The sequence below is a fragment of the Megascapheus bottae genome, chromosome 23, assembly GCF_031878675.1.
Source record: "Megascapheus bottae isolate mThoBot1 chromosome 23, mThoBot2.hap1, whole genome shotgun sequence".
NCBI classification, from domain to species: Eukaryota; Metazoa; Chordata; class Mammalia; order Rodentia; family Geomyidae; genus Megascapheus; species Megascapheus bottae.
The window spans coordinates 20,935,894-20,951,294 of NC_143531.1; the positions used below are offsets into that span (position 1 = coordinate 20,935,894).

The 15,401-nt window shown below is 41.4% G+C and overlaps 1 protein-coding gene across 6 annotated transcripts in view; it reads right to left on the reverse strand.

The window, feature by feature from the left end:
• Positions 1-15,401, reverse strand: part of Tmem131l (transmembrane 131 like) — a 127,965-nt gene that overhangs the window by 2,475 nt on the left and 110,089 nt on the right. For 4 of the 6 annotated variants that reach the window (XM_090356844.1, XM_090356840.1, XM_090356845.1 and 1 more), the window contains 8 exons: positions 10,588-10,736; positions 8,947-9,071; positions 7,775-7,938; positions 5,809-5,994; positions 4,775-4,853; positions 3,838-3,920; positions 1,412-1,523; positions 400-491 (listed from right to left, as the gene is read on the reverse strand). In XM_090356844.1, coding sequence (XP_090212970.1) covers positions 400-491; positions 1,412-1,523; positions 3,838-3,920; positions 4,775-4,853; positions 5,809-5,994; positions 7,775-7,938; positions 8,947-9,071; positions 10,588-10,736 — 990 coding nt within the window. The remainder of the gene's footprint in view (positions 1-399; positions 492-1,411; positions 1,524-3,837; positions 3,921-4,774; positions 4,854-5,808; positions 5,995-7,774; positions 7,939-8,946; positions 9,072-10,587; positions 10,737-15,401) is intronic. The other 2 variants (XM_090356841.1, XM_090356846.1) reach the window with 2 other exon arrangements.

A 15,401-nucleotide genomic window follows, 5' to 3' on the forward strand; every position in this document is an offset into this window, starting at 1 on the left:
CTTTCCTTCTCCAACACTATTCATCTGGCCAAAAGAGTCAAGATAGCTTTCAAGAACAAGTAGGCAAACACTTCCTATTTCATACGGGGTTATGAAAAAGTGCAGCAAACAACTAGTGCCCCGGACTGCCAATGGTCCACAGAAAAACAAATAACCTAGTTCTAGTGCAAGTATGAAATGGACTAGGATTATATGCAGAAGGCTTTGAGGACCATACAGAATTGCACATGGCAGGAATGCACAACTGGATCCACATGAAATCACGGACAGTCACAGTTAGACCATTCTTCCCATCTGCTTTCAATCTTCACAGGTTTGTGTTCAAGTCCACACACTTCCTGCTTTGAGCTTGTGAGAAAATAAAAGGATGGCACGGGGATCTGTGCAAACCACTTTTACCTTCTGGAAAGGCATTGTAATCATTCATTTCCAACGGGCAGTACACATTGGGAAACTGGCCTTCGCAAGTTGCATTCCAGTCAATGAAACTGCTACAAAAAACAAGAGGTCTAGTTTCAGAAATGGGATGCCAAGAGATAAAGTAAATAAAGAATATGATTTTGTTTTCTCAACATCCTAATTATTGTAAATCCCCCAATTTAGGAAAGTGAAAGATGTTAATTTTCTCAAGTCACAGAATTAAAGGCCATTCTAAATGCTCATAATCAGCGACATCCATCTCTAGGATAAATGCTTGAAGTAGACACACCCTTCCTTCAGAACCACTGTTAAGTTTATCCCAAGGCCACAACTTGTAGCACTGTGGAACAAGTGAAATGCTATGGAGTGTCTTAGCATTCACTTGAAGGACTCTGCCATGTTGGTTCTACTACTAAAATGTCTACCTCTCACAGCAGCATTCAGCTCGGGGAAGTCACCACTATGAACACTACCAGTCATGACACACTGATCACCACTGCCAACCCAGGCTCTCATTACAGAAATCAGACAATAAATGTTGTAATAAGAGGGACCAAAAACATCTTTCAATGGATCCTCTGATTAAACAAAAGTATCAACATTTCTTCCAGGTTCCCTAATTGAATGACTCATTAATACCAAATGGAAACTTGGAAATGCTGCCATTGTGTAACTTCGTTGATGCTCAAGCACTTTTAAATTTGTCAATGTGTTCAAGAGCAAGGTCACAGGACAATGGAAATCTTTGCTGCTGTATAGCAGGACTTATGAGTTGACTGTTTTTCAAATTTGCCTCATGAGTTAAGAGATAAAAGAAGTAATGACAAGATGCCCAGCTTTTATTGGTTTTATTTCTTTCGGTGCCTGATTGGTTTGGTTGCAATATAACTCCAAGAGATAGAAGAAATGTTCTAGTTCTACTATTTGATGAGTTCAAATCATACCCCAAGCCATTAGGCCAAGCAAGGCCTGAATGAGAGCAAGGTCCTACCTGTTATGGACGGGCTCCTGATTCACCCCAGGCATGTTCTCCACAGGGCAGTTGAAGCTGTTTGTCAGACAAACTGGCTCAGGGGACCATAGGTTTCCAGGTGAGTAAAGACCTGAAGAAGAAAGCAGGGCCTCTCAGTCCTCAATGGCCCTTCCAATAATGCCTGACTCAACTTCTCTTGCCCTTGCCTGTCACCTACACACACTGACTACTGTGGTCTTCTCTGACTCTTTTTGGAAGACACTATATTTCAGGATATAACTCTGAAAGATGGCACGCTGCTTGCCTTTACTTCAGATGCTGTGTGATTGTCTCCTAGATGAGAACTCAGTTAAGCACATATTTGAGGGGCTACTTTGTGCAAGGCCTCATTACAGATCCTAGAGATGCAGCAGTGAACAAGTATATTCAATTGAAAGATACAAAGGAAAACAGTTCAGTAAGGCAGACAATTAACAGTACAACTGAAACTAGGTTGGTCAGGCCTCACTGAAGGAGCATGTTGCCAAATTCAACTATGGACAGGGAGTGAACCATGGGGCTCTGGGAAGCACAGGCCAGGCAGTGGCAACAACCGGGCAAAGGCCCTGAAACAGATGTGTCTGAGTCCCACTGCAAGCACACGGTGAAAGGAGAGTGGGGAGTTTGAAAGAGAGTCCCTAGAAAGAAAAGCTGCACCAACAACTCTAGTCCCCACAAAAGCAAAGAACGGCTTTCTGAAGGTCTCACGCTGTTGCTTTTTCCCTGCCAGCTAGGGAGCAAGGTCAACATCATGGTGAGGCAGAAGGCACTGACCTGTGGGCTAGAAGAGCAGCAGATGCAGCAAGAAAGCCCATGCAAAATGAGTGGTTAAAACGAAGGGCCACCAGATGTGTGCTCTTCCAGAACGAGGGGCGGGGGCACCAAGCAAGAACACAACTGTGGTCTTGCAGACTGTGGCCTTGCAGAAAATAGCAAGGAGCTCAAGAAATGCTTACGAGAGCAATAATGAGCCTGGGTGTGAGGGAAGCATCAGCTCTGTAGACAGGAGGCCCCAAGCAGACACAATCTGCTTTAGCGACCTCAGGATCCAACCCAAGGAATGTAACATGCAATCAAATAATAGCTGTAGACTATTAATGAGGCTCAGGCAAAGGCACCTGAAACACTAAAGTCTAGGATATAGCTAAAAGACAACAGAGAACCTGATGCTTTCCATGTAAAAAGGAACCAGTGGGGATAACAGCTTTCCTTTTTCTTGTTCATGGTGCTGGCTTTGAACTCATGCCTTCACATTTGCTGCTCTACCACTTGAGCCACATGCTCATGCCCATTTAGCTTGCTTTGGTTATTTTTTAAATCAAGTACTCTTTGTGAATTTGTCCTGGCTAGTTTGGATCAGGATACTCCTATTTAAGCTTCCCATAGCTGGGATGACAGACGTATATGATTACACCCATGTTTTTTTGTTAAGATGGAAGTTTCATACTTCCTCTGTGCCTGGCTGGCCCTGAACTGCAATCCTCCCAATCTCCATCTAACTAGTGGCTGGGATTACAGGTATGAGCCATGGTGTCCACTTATAACCTGGAACTTTCAATTCACCTGACTCCTCATTCACCATTAATTTATATGAGCCAAAGCAAGTATGTCTACCAATGTTAAATGCCACACAGAATACAAATCAGGCTTATCCTGCTATGATTCCTGATACTGATTTGGCAAGAATGAAGTCTCAGACTATTTGAAAGGGATGGGGAGAAGGGAGGTGAGGAAGGGAGAAGGGGAGAGAAAGAGAGAGGGAGACAGAGGGGGTGGGGCAGGCAGGCAGACAGACAAAATTAAAGCAAAGTAGAAGAGTAGGAGAAAGAGTGGGCAAAATGAAGCAGGACTGGATTTAATTTTCCCTTGGGAAGCCTAGGAAGGAGTGAGATTGCTTTCTGAGCAGTTTTATTTCCATGTACTAAAGTCACCATCCTCACTCCCCAACCTGCAGAAGGTCTGGAGCTCTCTAATAGCCCTGTGCAGACCAAGGCTGAATATCAGAGTGCTAAAATGAGATAAATAGACTTCCAAGACAAAGTGAGTTGGAGGAAAAAGTGGGCCAGGGAGGGAATGGATGTAGAAGCCTGACTTTCTCTCTATCTGGGTCTTATGCTTGGCCCACAGGTATCATGCTTCTGTTTCCTGTCTTCTCCAACTAGGGAAATGAAGAACAGTGAGAGTCTCCAATAAAGAGATCTGGGCTAAACTGGACTTCAGGGTCAGGCACCTGTGCCTGGGCTGCCAAAAAGGTGCTGCCTATTCCTACAGAGCGATTGGCAGAAACCAAAGACAGATGCCTGTCCACAGGGCAAGTGACTTCAACCTACACACGTCTTAGGGAAGAGCCCCCTCCAGGGAACAGCACAGAACACCTTGGGGGTACCTGCTTTGACATGCCTCACCTTTATCTTCTTCAACACCTGAAGACCCGGCAGGGAGGCTGGGACAGGAAGGGTCTGCATACGGCAGGAGGTTACTCACATCTCTGTGGGGAAAGTGAGTACAGAGGAACTGCTGACTTCTCAGCCCAAGAAGTACAGATACTGCGCAGTAACCGATACAGATACTACATTGAATTCTTACCCACAAAAACACACATGTTACAGACATAAAGGTACACAGCCTGAAAAAAGTTGAGGTATTTAATTCTCAAGATCCAATAAAGTCTTGTTTGAACAAACAATGATAATTTAACCAAAGTAATTCAAACATCAGATTCCAAGCTGCCTACCACCAAAATGCAGAAATTCTTAAACATTAGTTTACTATCTGTAAAAAAAAAAAATTCAAAAAGATATTTTCTTATCTGCTGGTGGGCTTTCTCTTTTCACAAACTAACCCATCTAATTACAGCTTTTTATATACTAAGGAAGGCACCTAAGAAAGCTAAATATATGGGTCACTGCTATGCACTCCCTGCTTGTTAAGCTTTCCATCATCACACTACAGGTACAGACAGCTGCCCTCTGTACAACAGCTCCTACACTTTCATTCAACCCAGCAGCCCAAAAATACTTGGAAAAAAAAAAAAGTTACATTGCCGCTGCTGACTAATTGACAGCTGGCTGTGTATTGAAAGTTTAGATTTTTGGAACAATCTAGTGATGATTACTTGTATAATTACAAGAAGACAAGCATAGGTTTTATTCAAATACTACACTATCTTCTGGAAGGGACTTGAACATGTGCAGAGTTTTGTGTCTGTCTGCGCATGTGTGGATGTGTTTAGATGGGAGATGGTCCTTTAAATCATGCCCTGTGAACAGCAAAGAACTAAGGCATGTGGGAGAGGGAAGCCCAAGAGCGTGCATGAGACAATGGAAACCAGAAAACACTCACGTGGGGTTGCAGATGTGATGTGAAAGGTTCAAGGAGATGGGAGGCTCGGAAGGGAAGTCATTTGAGGAAAAACTGTCCCCTGCATTAAAAAAAAAATAGGTACCACAAGTTTTAAGAAGTGTAGTTAACTGTGGATCATCTGTATTAAAATGAACATTTTCTTAGCATTATTGGTCCCTGAGTATATTTCACTAGTAATTCATTTTTCATTTTAGACCAATATTCACAATTCATCTAAACTGTAAAGGTCTTTTATTATTTTTCCTTTCATTGAAAAATTAATAAAATTAAATATTTAGATTAAGAATTTTAGATTGATACCTTACACATTTGGAGAAAAGAAGCATCTATATTATATTTTAATAGATTTTTTTCCTGAAAAAAGAAATTTAGCTATACAAGCTTAAGTTTATAAAATATGGCCATTTAAAAATTTATAAAAAGAAATGGAAGTTGGAAAGAGTACAAATCAGCTACAATTATACTACTAGTACAAACGTTCAGGTATCTATTTCTTGTACTCTCGTTTCTGTGTGCATATGCACACATGTGTAAAATTGGGACTGTACTTCGTATTACTCTTTCCTTGGTGAGAGTTGGAGCTGTGTAGGCTGTGGGCCATGAAAAGCAAAGATAAATGAACAAAGAAACCTCTCTACCATGAAACACAAAACCAAGTGGCTGCTCCTTCCCTCGTCTGTGTTTCCCCAGCACAATATACACTGCCCCCAAGAAGGCAGCATTGGCTTGTTTCTTGGGGGTTGAACTATCTTTTCATGGCTTATTTTACCACAATTAAAAAAAATAAATGTACAGCTCTGTTACGTTGTGTCAGAGATAGACACTAAACAGTAATAATAGTGCTAGTGATTAAAGAGAAAGAAGGGAGGAAGAAGGAGAGAAAATGAAAGGAGAGTGCAAAGCCAATCAAAGCCTCAAAGCTGGGCAGACCAGGACCTCACACTGGGCATGCTGGGCATATGGGGTTAGGGTAGGAGTGGGTAGAGATGACAGGGAGGCCACATGGGACTTACCACCCGGAAGGAATTGCTGCATGTCCACGGCAGGCTTCCTGTCACCATCTGAGCTGCCACTGCTGCTCCAGCTGCCCCAGCTACCCCGGCTGGCACGCACACTGCCTGAGGAACTGCCACACTCAGAGCTGGAGTCCAAGCAAAACTTCTCCAAAGGCTTCTTCTCTGGCTTTTGGTAGTAACCCTCTGGAGGAGTTAAAGGAGACATCGTATTTTACTAAGACAATTCCATCTAGTGCCACTGCTAACAAACAAATAGGTGAAGTTAGCAGGAAGGCCAGAGTCAGCTTCAGGACTGGCCAACTGTGCTTAGCTACTAATAACAGCAAGGCTTACAGAAGCTAACACAGAACCTGGAAAAACTACAGGCCAAGCCCGTTTTGTGTGTGGACAATTAAATTCATTTTGGGTTAGGACAATCAAATTGAGCACAATCTTCACAATGATTCTAGAGGGCAGGGATTTTGGCCTAGTGATAGAGTGCTTGCCTAGCATGCAGAAAGACCTGGGTTCGATTCCTCATACCACATACATAGAAAAAATCTGGAAGTGGTGCTGTGGATCAAGTGGTAAAGTGCTAGCCTTGAGGAAAAAAGCCCAAAGACAGTGCTCAGGCCCTGAGTTCAAGGTCCAGGACTGGCAAAAAAAAAAAATGATTCTAGAGGCTGAGACGAAGCTCAGTGGCAGAGTGCTTTTTTAACATAAGGAATTCCATCCTCAGCACTACAAAAAAACAAAACAAAGACAAAAACAAAAACCCAGTAAGCCGTAAGTTTTCTCTGAGAAAACTACTTTACCTGGATGAAGATCTATAGGCAATTTCTTTCCTCTTTCACTAAGCTGATGCTACAAATTTCAAAATATTACTGACAGATGAGTGGGAAGAAACTCCAATTAAGACTGAAAGGTACTGTTAGCTCATGCCTTTAATTCTAGTTACTCAGGAGGCTGAGATCTGAGAGCTCAGTTCAAAGCCAGCTTGGGCAGGAAAGTCCTTGGGATTCGTATCTCCAATTGGCCACCAAAAAGCTAAGGTGGAGCTGTGGCTCAAGTGGTAGAACACTAGCCGTGGGTAAAAGAACTCAGGGACACTGACCCTGAGTTCAAGCCACAGATCTTACCAAAAAAAAAAAAAAAAAAAAAAAAAAAAAAAAAAAAAAAAAGACGTGTGAAAAGGAGCACATGTTAAGGTAATGAAAAACAAAGTGATAGTGACCAATTACCTCCACTGACCAGAGTATACCTCAGTGGGGTTTGTGTTGAGAAAGTGGGATTATTATCCCTACCAACCTAAGCCTCATCACGCTACCAACTTCAGGGGCCCTCTGGCTCCACCATCTCCTCTACTCTGGGGCCCAGCACCCCTCACTTCCCACTCCCAGCGACAGCATCAGCAGCTCTGGGCTGGACACAACTTGGTTCTACAGGAACTATTGGACTTAGGAGTAGGGTGGCACTGTCTCACCTGGCCACTCCCTCTTCCACCAAGAGGATCCTGTCTCCAGCCAGCCACTCTGTTTTTTTTTTTTTTTTTGGTTGGTCATGGGGCTTGAAGTTTAGGCCTGAGCAATTCAGCTCAAGGCTACCACCCTATCCATTGAGCCACAGCCCCACTTCCGGTTTTCTAGTGGTTAATTGGAGCTAAGAGTCTCATCGACTTTCGTGCTCTGGCTATCTTTGAACCGTGATCCTCTAATCTCAGCCTCCTGAGTAGCTAGGATTACAAGTGCCATTCTGTTTCTTTAGCAATGTTTATGATGACCAGGAATGGCCAGGGTATGGGGTGGGCAGGAGGGCAACACTAGAGACCTGCTCAGGCTTCAAAAGAATCTTCATTATCCCGTTTCTCTCACCCTGATGCCTTTCCATTCTGGCCCTAGCTAGAGTGGCTGTGACAATAGATATGGCATTTCTCATACAATGGAGATTTCCAGGAGGACACAAGGATTTCTAAGATGTTACATACCTGCCTCTCTGTGTGCTGATGAGCTGCTTGTCATTTCTGTATCTACTTTACAAACCTCTCTTGTATTTTCCTGTATACACCAGCTTCTTACATCCATGTCACCACTCAGTTCTGACCTCTCAAAGTCACTGCATATAAGTTTTAGCTCACTCTGTTCAGTAGGCCTGAAGAGTCATTAAAACAAAATCACTTGCCTATTTTGTTATGTTTATTATATATACACACTTCTTTCCCATGAGATCACCAGAGATAGAAATATCAATCCATCAGACTAGGCAAGAGTGCATGCCTGATAGGGGCCCTTTCACATGTAAGTGTAGGGTGCCAGGAAGTTTTAAGAAGTCAGAATTCAGAGGCTCCACCATCTGGAGTCACATACACATTGTGGACCTGGTAGAAAAAACCCTCAAGCTGAGAAACTTTTTTTTTTTGGTGGGTCATGGGGCTTGTACTCGGCCTGGGCACTTTCCCTGAGCTCGGCTCAAGACTACCACCATACTCCTGGGCCTGGGCACTGTCCCTGAGCTCTTCAGCTCAAGGCTACCACCCTACCCTTGAGCCAAGCCCCACTTCCCATTTTCTAGAGGTTAACTGGAGCTCGATCCTCAGATCTTAGCCTCCTAAGTAGCTAGGATTACAGGTGTGAGACACTGCGCCCAGCATGAGAAACTTTTAACGAGATTGGATTTAGGGGATGTTTCTGGAACCCCGACAACATAGGACTTCTACGCAAGTACTGTCTAGCACCTTCATTTTACACACAAGAAAATGAACACTTGGGAGATGTTGCACCTCTAGGAAACAGGGTTTCTAAGGCACAGTGCCAAGCTGCCTGGGCTCCACTCTGGCTTTGCTCTCGCTATCATGTAATTTGTCATAAATGTTGGACTACCTAGGTGCCCCTCTTCCCATAGCCAGAGAGCCCTCTACCTGGAGTGTAAAGCAAGGATTATGGAAGTCGGGACTCTTCTACCTAATTTTTCTAGTTCTAGGTGGCTTAGTGGGTGGGTGCCTGTGTCAGGCTTTCTCCACTACCTGCTCCTGCTCCTGCTCTTGCCCTGACAGGAAGAATAAGGACTTATAAAAACTGATCACTTTAAAAATGTTTGTAACAAAATATGAGAAAAAATGACAAAGATCAAGATGGCAAAGGGACTGAAGAAATAACACACCTTGAAACCTGAGCAATGCCCTTTTTCTTATTTTTCCTACATGTTCGATTCTTATTCCAGTTTAGATTTTGTACATTTCCCTCTCTTTTCTCCTGAAGTTTCTTTTTCCTGTAAGAATCTTCCTGCTAAAGTAGAAAGAGAAAATGTTTAGTGGTTTAAACTGACTAAACATGAAGATAAGCCTGTGCTTGTTTCTGGAGACCAACTCTACCTGCATTTAGAAAGTCCCAGTTCTGGTAAAAACTGAGATGTGTGTTTCCCAGTCTCCAGTTTGTTTTCATTACCCTCCTTCCACTGCACTTGGCAGAAAGAAAAGAAAAGAAGAATTGTTGCCTATAAAATTCCTAAGGGGCTAAGGAGGAGAAACATCTGCTAGCAATTTGGGGCTGGCTGGCTGTTGGTTTCAGCAGTAATACATCCTCTAGCCACCACCTGTTAATTTGGTATGTGCAACTGGCATGAATTACTACTGAAGCAAAATCAGATTAAAACCCAACTGAGGATCAAGCTGCATGTTTGTTTTTATTTGTTTACAGATGAAATTTAGAAGAACAGCTAGATCTCCACAGAATGCTCCAAACTGTTGCAATCTTCTTGAATAAATAAAGCAATATATACTTCATGGTTTTTAAATGTGCCCCTAAAAACTTGATTTATCAGCAAATGTACAAGTACACATATGAATGTATATATGTTTACGAATGTAAGTTACGGACACACGTATTATGTATTATTTTTAATTTAGCCCTCTTCTTTTTTTTTTTTTTTTTGCCAGTCCTGGGCGTGAGCTCAGGGCCTAAGCACTGTCTTTGGACTTTCTCAAGGCTAGAGCTCTACCGCTTGAGCCTCAGTACCACTTCTGGCTTTTTTTCTATGTATGTGGTACCGAGGAATAGAACCTGGGTCATCGTGCATGCTAGGCAAGCACTCAACTACTAGGCCAAACTCCTGGCCCTTAGCCCTCTTCTTTTAAGTGCCAGGAATATTCTATTCATAGGCTCAAGAACACCAGGATTCTCTACTCTTTATACTTTTTATACATGCTCTGAGCTCTTCCTATAGACCTCCTTTTGGAGTCACACTGCATGAAAGCAAAGATTGGCTCATTTCATCTTCTTGTTCAGAAGAGGGGAGAGGGCAAAGAAGAGCTGAGGGACAGCTCCCAGGCCCTGAGTTCAAACCCCCAACTGAATAAAGTACTCAAAAAATCTCTCAATGGCTTTGCTTCCAAAATGCCTCTGGTCTATCTTTCTTGACCATTACCCTTCTGCCACACAAATACAGATATTGATAGCATTATGGTCCCAGGCAGAGTAACGGTGTGCTAACTAGAACTACAGAACTTGTGCCTACCTCATTTCCTCTGCACCAATCTCCAGAACACCTAGTTTACTCTTCCAAAACCATCTCATTCACACATTTGCTCAAGCATCGGCCAAATTACACTCCCCTTCTACACAGGAGTAGTTTGCCCATCTCTGTGAAACTCAATTGAAAAATATGCAATTTATTTCTCTCAAAAATAGTATACCAAACACACAAATCATCAGTATGGATTCAAATGCATTGAGGTTAGACAACTCTTGTCCTACATATGCTATACTGCTCTGCTTTCAATAGGCAGGAAAGAGGAATACACACCTCAACTGAAGGTGGGTCCTGTTTCTCAGAACTCACATCTTCTTTACATACTTTGTGGATCTTTTTTTCTGAAGTAGACTTTGTATCAATTTTTTTCAAAGTTTCACAACTATCTATTTCATTCTTGACAGGCACTTGCTGGTTAGTCCCTTGAATAAATAAAAACAATTCAATTTCTAGGTAGCTTTTTTTCCATTCATAGTTCGTAGGGTTAAACCACTCTGTTATACTAAACAAGCCCATTTAATGAGATTTAAGCATATGGATTTTTTGACATCCATGATGCTAAAAAACTGGTTTTGTTCACAAGTGAAAATATACTCAAAGAGGTTGACAATTTTTAAATGTGGCAGTGGTAGTGTGGAACATACCAATGTTGCTGGAAGCATCTTTACTCAGAATAGCCAAATGTCCACAGAGAAGTGAATGGGTAAACAAAATGAAATATATGCACACAACAGGACAAACCATTCATCAGTTATGGTCTAGAACTACACTAAAAATGACAAAGATGATTTTTAAAAAATTCATATTCTGATAAAAGCTGCAACATGGAAGGACCATGAACACATGATACAAAGCAAAAAAGGCCAAACACAAAAGGGCATTTTGATTGTACTTGTAAAGTCATACTCAAGAGACAGAAGGTGATTTATTTTGTGTTCAGAATAAACACTCCCCTCCCCCCTGCATTTGAGAATTGTTTGAGATGATGAAAAAGTCCTGCAAACAGACAGTAGCAATAGTCACACACTGACATCAACATACTTGAAGCCACTGGCAGGAGGTATGTCTGACCAGATAGGGTACCTGGCCTGGCAAAGATCTCCCCTCTCAGGATGAAGGAGCAGTCAAGTCTCCTCTGTTAATGAAACTCACAAATGAACCTTGCTCAAAATAAAGTACACATTCTTTTTTCAAACAGTACAAGTTAGGCATATTTTTAATCTATAAACTGATGAGTTATAAAAATACCCTATAACTTTGGGAAAGAGTGAGAGAAGGGGTAAAGAATGGTCTGAAAAGAAATATACTCTTTGCCTGACTTATGCAACTGTAACTCCTGTTAAACAATTGTTTAACCACATAACTGTCCAGCAGAACAGGTAGGAGAATGGTTTAAGTAAAACTACAGCATACCAGGACTTAATACTTCTTCTTTTTCAGTTACTCGTGGGACTTGAACTCTGAGCCTGGGTGCTGTCTCTGAGCTCTTCAGCTCAAGGCTACCTCCCTACCCCTTGAACCATAGCGCCACTTCCAGTTTTCTGGTGGTAAATTGGCGGTAAGAGTCTCACAGACTTTTGTGCCTGGGCTTGCTCTGAACCTCGATCATCAAATCTCAGCCTCCTGAGTAGCTAGGAGTTACAGGCGTGAGTCAGCACGCATGACCCAGGGCTTGTACTTTAAAAGAAAGGTCCTTTCAGAAAATTAAAGTTATGCCTCCAAATATCACAAGATAAACACAGAAAATCTTGTGGATGGGTTAGAATCACTATAAAATGTAAAACACATTATGAAATGCTTTTATGCCTTTGTCTGTGACAGGAGAGAAAGGCCATGGAGAAAGACATATCCAGAGAATAAAGGGTCCCTAAGCCAATTAAGGTCTTTAAGTTATGCAATGTTGTCCTTTGACAATGAATGCATGCAACAGAATATTACCTAGACATAAAAACAAATCATTCATCTATGATAAATATGGATGAGCCTTGAAGGTTATGGCTTTCAGATCCCTTTTAATCTGACCTCTTCTGAATTAAAAACTCAACCACACCCACTGAGTCATCATCACTTTCACAAGTTAAGTCATTTTAGAAATGCAATTCCTTTTACAAGACAAGCTAGATGGCAGACATCCACAAAAGAAAATATCCAATACTGAACAAGTAAGAGAAACTGCCAAAAGCTAGTGAGAAAGGACTCTGTAACAGAAAAACTGACCAGAAATAAGGTTACCACTTTGAATTCTGAAATCTGTATGAGAAGCATTAAACTAAATAAAAAGGATGTGCCTTTACTTTCCTAGCATTTTAATTAATGAGCAAATGATGTTCTTCAGGTAAAAAATACAACGTCAAAGGTATTAGCTGGGCCGGGAGTGTGGCCTACTGGAAGAGTGCTTGCCTAGCATGCACGAAGCCCTAAGTTCAATTCCTCAGTACTAGAAGCAGTGTTGTGGCTCAAGTGATAGAGTGCTAGCCTTGAGAAACCCAAGGGCAGTGCTCAGACCCTGAGTTCAGTTCAAGCCCCAGGTCTGGACCCCGCCCCCCCCAAAAAAGGTATTAGCTATCAACATTTTTAACGAAGATCTAGATTTAAAAACTGATACTAAATGACCTGAACAACAACAAAGTAGCAAGACTAGCTCTTAGAAAATACTAGGAGGAGGGAAGAAAGAGAAGTCTATAATCTTGTATCGGGACAAATAACAAAATGAATGTTAATTACAAATAACAAAATGAATGTTAATTACAAATTCATTGATAATTCTTTAAGAAATTCTACCATGAAAATATTAAATAATACAAAAATACTGCGTTTATGTACACTTCATTTTAAAAAGGAATCAATCCATGTCAACCTATTAAGTATGTGACTTTCCCATGGCTTCACAGAGTAGGAGTGTTTGGGCCACACTTAAAAATAAGTAGGGAATTGGGAAGCAAAGCATGGTGGAGCATGCCTGTTAATCCTAGGTCTGGGGGATGTTGTTATTGTAAGGGGCCAAGTTAGGGACTAGTGCCCATATCAAAACAAAAACAAGAAAGACAACAATAATAAAGGGCAGGAGCAGAAGTGATCACTGAAGAGGCTGAGACATGGACAGGTTTCACCATGCATGTATACTTATCTCCAAACGTAGTAAATATGCAGCTTTTAATCTCTCAATCACATCTTAAAATAGTTGTAATAAGGACCGGGAGTTTGGCCTAGTGGTAGAGTGCTTGCCTAGCAAGCACGAAGACCTGGGTTTGATTCCTTGGCACCACATACAAAGAAAAAAGCTGCAAGTGGTGCTGTGACTCAAGGGTAGAGAGAAAAGTCGAAGGACAATGCTCAGGCCCTGAATTCAAGCCCCATAACTGGCAAAAAAAATAGTTATAATCAAGAACAAATGGAAGAACAAGAAGCAAGAAAACTCACTAATATCCAGTTAAATTTTTTAAAATTGTTTCTTTTTGGTACCAGCCATGGGGGTTGAACTCAGGGCCTAGGCATTGTCGCTGAGCTTTTCTGCTTAAGGCTAGTGCTCTACCAACTGAGACACAGATCTACTTCTGGAGATAAAGAGTTCTCACGAGTTTTCCTGTCAGGTCTGGCTTTGAGCCACGATCTTCAGCTTTCAGTCTCCCAAATGCCTAGGATTACAGGCTTAAGACACCAATGCCTGGTCACTGTTGCCTAACATCAAACTATCTGGTATATTTTGAACAAACCATTACATCTTCATTTCTAGTTATTAGTATCTATAAGAACTTTTTTTGAAATTCTGCACATAAAATATTTCAGAAACTTGGGGATATCTCATTTAAAAAGAATTTTGAGGTAGTATTAATCCCAAGGCTTAAACTACTATCAGAATGAAAAGTGCTGCTGAGGAAGGGAGGCCGTGGCTCCAGGGACAGGGCAGTAGCCTTGCGCTGAAGAGCTCAAGGACAACACTCAGGCCCAGGAGTAGGGAAGTAGCCTTGCGCTGAAGAGCTCAGGGACAGTGCCAGGCCCAGAGTTCAAGTCCCATGACTGACCAAAAAAGAAAAAAAAAATGTTGTTGAGCTCCAGTGTGCTCACTTCCTGAAACCTAGCTACTTAGGAGGTTGAAACTTGAAGGATTTCAGCTTGAAGCCAGAATAAGCAGAAAAATCCAAGACTTTCCATTTCCAAAATAATCAGCAAAAAGCAGAGCTGGAGATGAGACTCATACGGTAGAGAATTACCTTGCAAACAAACTGAGCAAGTTTAATGCCTTCAGTTTAAACCCTGGTAAGTTTATTACATTATTATTAAATAATAATTTGTTAATTATTTCCTCCTTGGTACTTAAGGTTGAATTATAATTCATTATAATTTAAAATTTCTATTATTTAGATAAAGATGACCAAGTTTAACTTGGTAAAAGTTTATTAAAACCTCAAAAACAACAACAACAAAGAACAAAAACAAAAACAGAAACACGAGCTGGGCGCCCGTGGCTTAAGCCTAATCCTAGCTACTCAGGAGGCTGAGATCTGAGGATCTTGGTTCAAAGCCAGCCCAGACACAAAAGTCTGTGAGACTCTCCAATGAACCGCCAGAAAAATCAGAAGTCCTTCTGTGGCTCAAGTGGTAGAGTGCTCGCCTTGAGCTTTTGAAAACATCAGGGATAGTGCCAAAGCCCAGAGTTCAAGTCCCATGACTGACAAAAAATAAATAAATAAAAGTTTTCTATTTCTGTTTGGTAATTCTAAGGAAAAAAATTAGTAATTACAAATTTCTGTTATTTAGATCATATTTAAAATGAAAGCTAGAAATATATTTTAAAAGATCATTTATATTAACTTAAAAGATCTTCTTCTCAGGAAATGATCAGGAGGTTCTGGAACATGTAACAAATGTTTAGAAAACTTAGCTGTTTACAGTTGTTTGACATGTCAAAGCCAGGACACAAATGGGGGAAAGCAGTCCTGAGACTCTGAACATAGCCTTCATTTCTGTCATTTTAACTTCTGATATGCCAAAGGCCTCTCAGAAACAGGCACGCAGAAAGGTTTAACAGAGGAATAAAACTTGTTCTGCTATCAGAAAGTGTTTCTCAACACATTTTGAGTGGAATG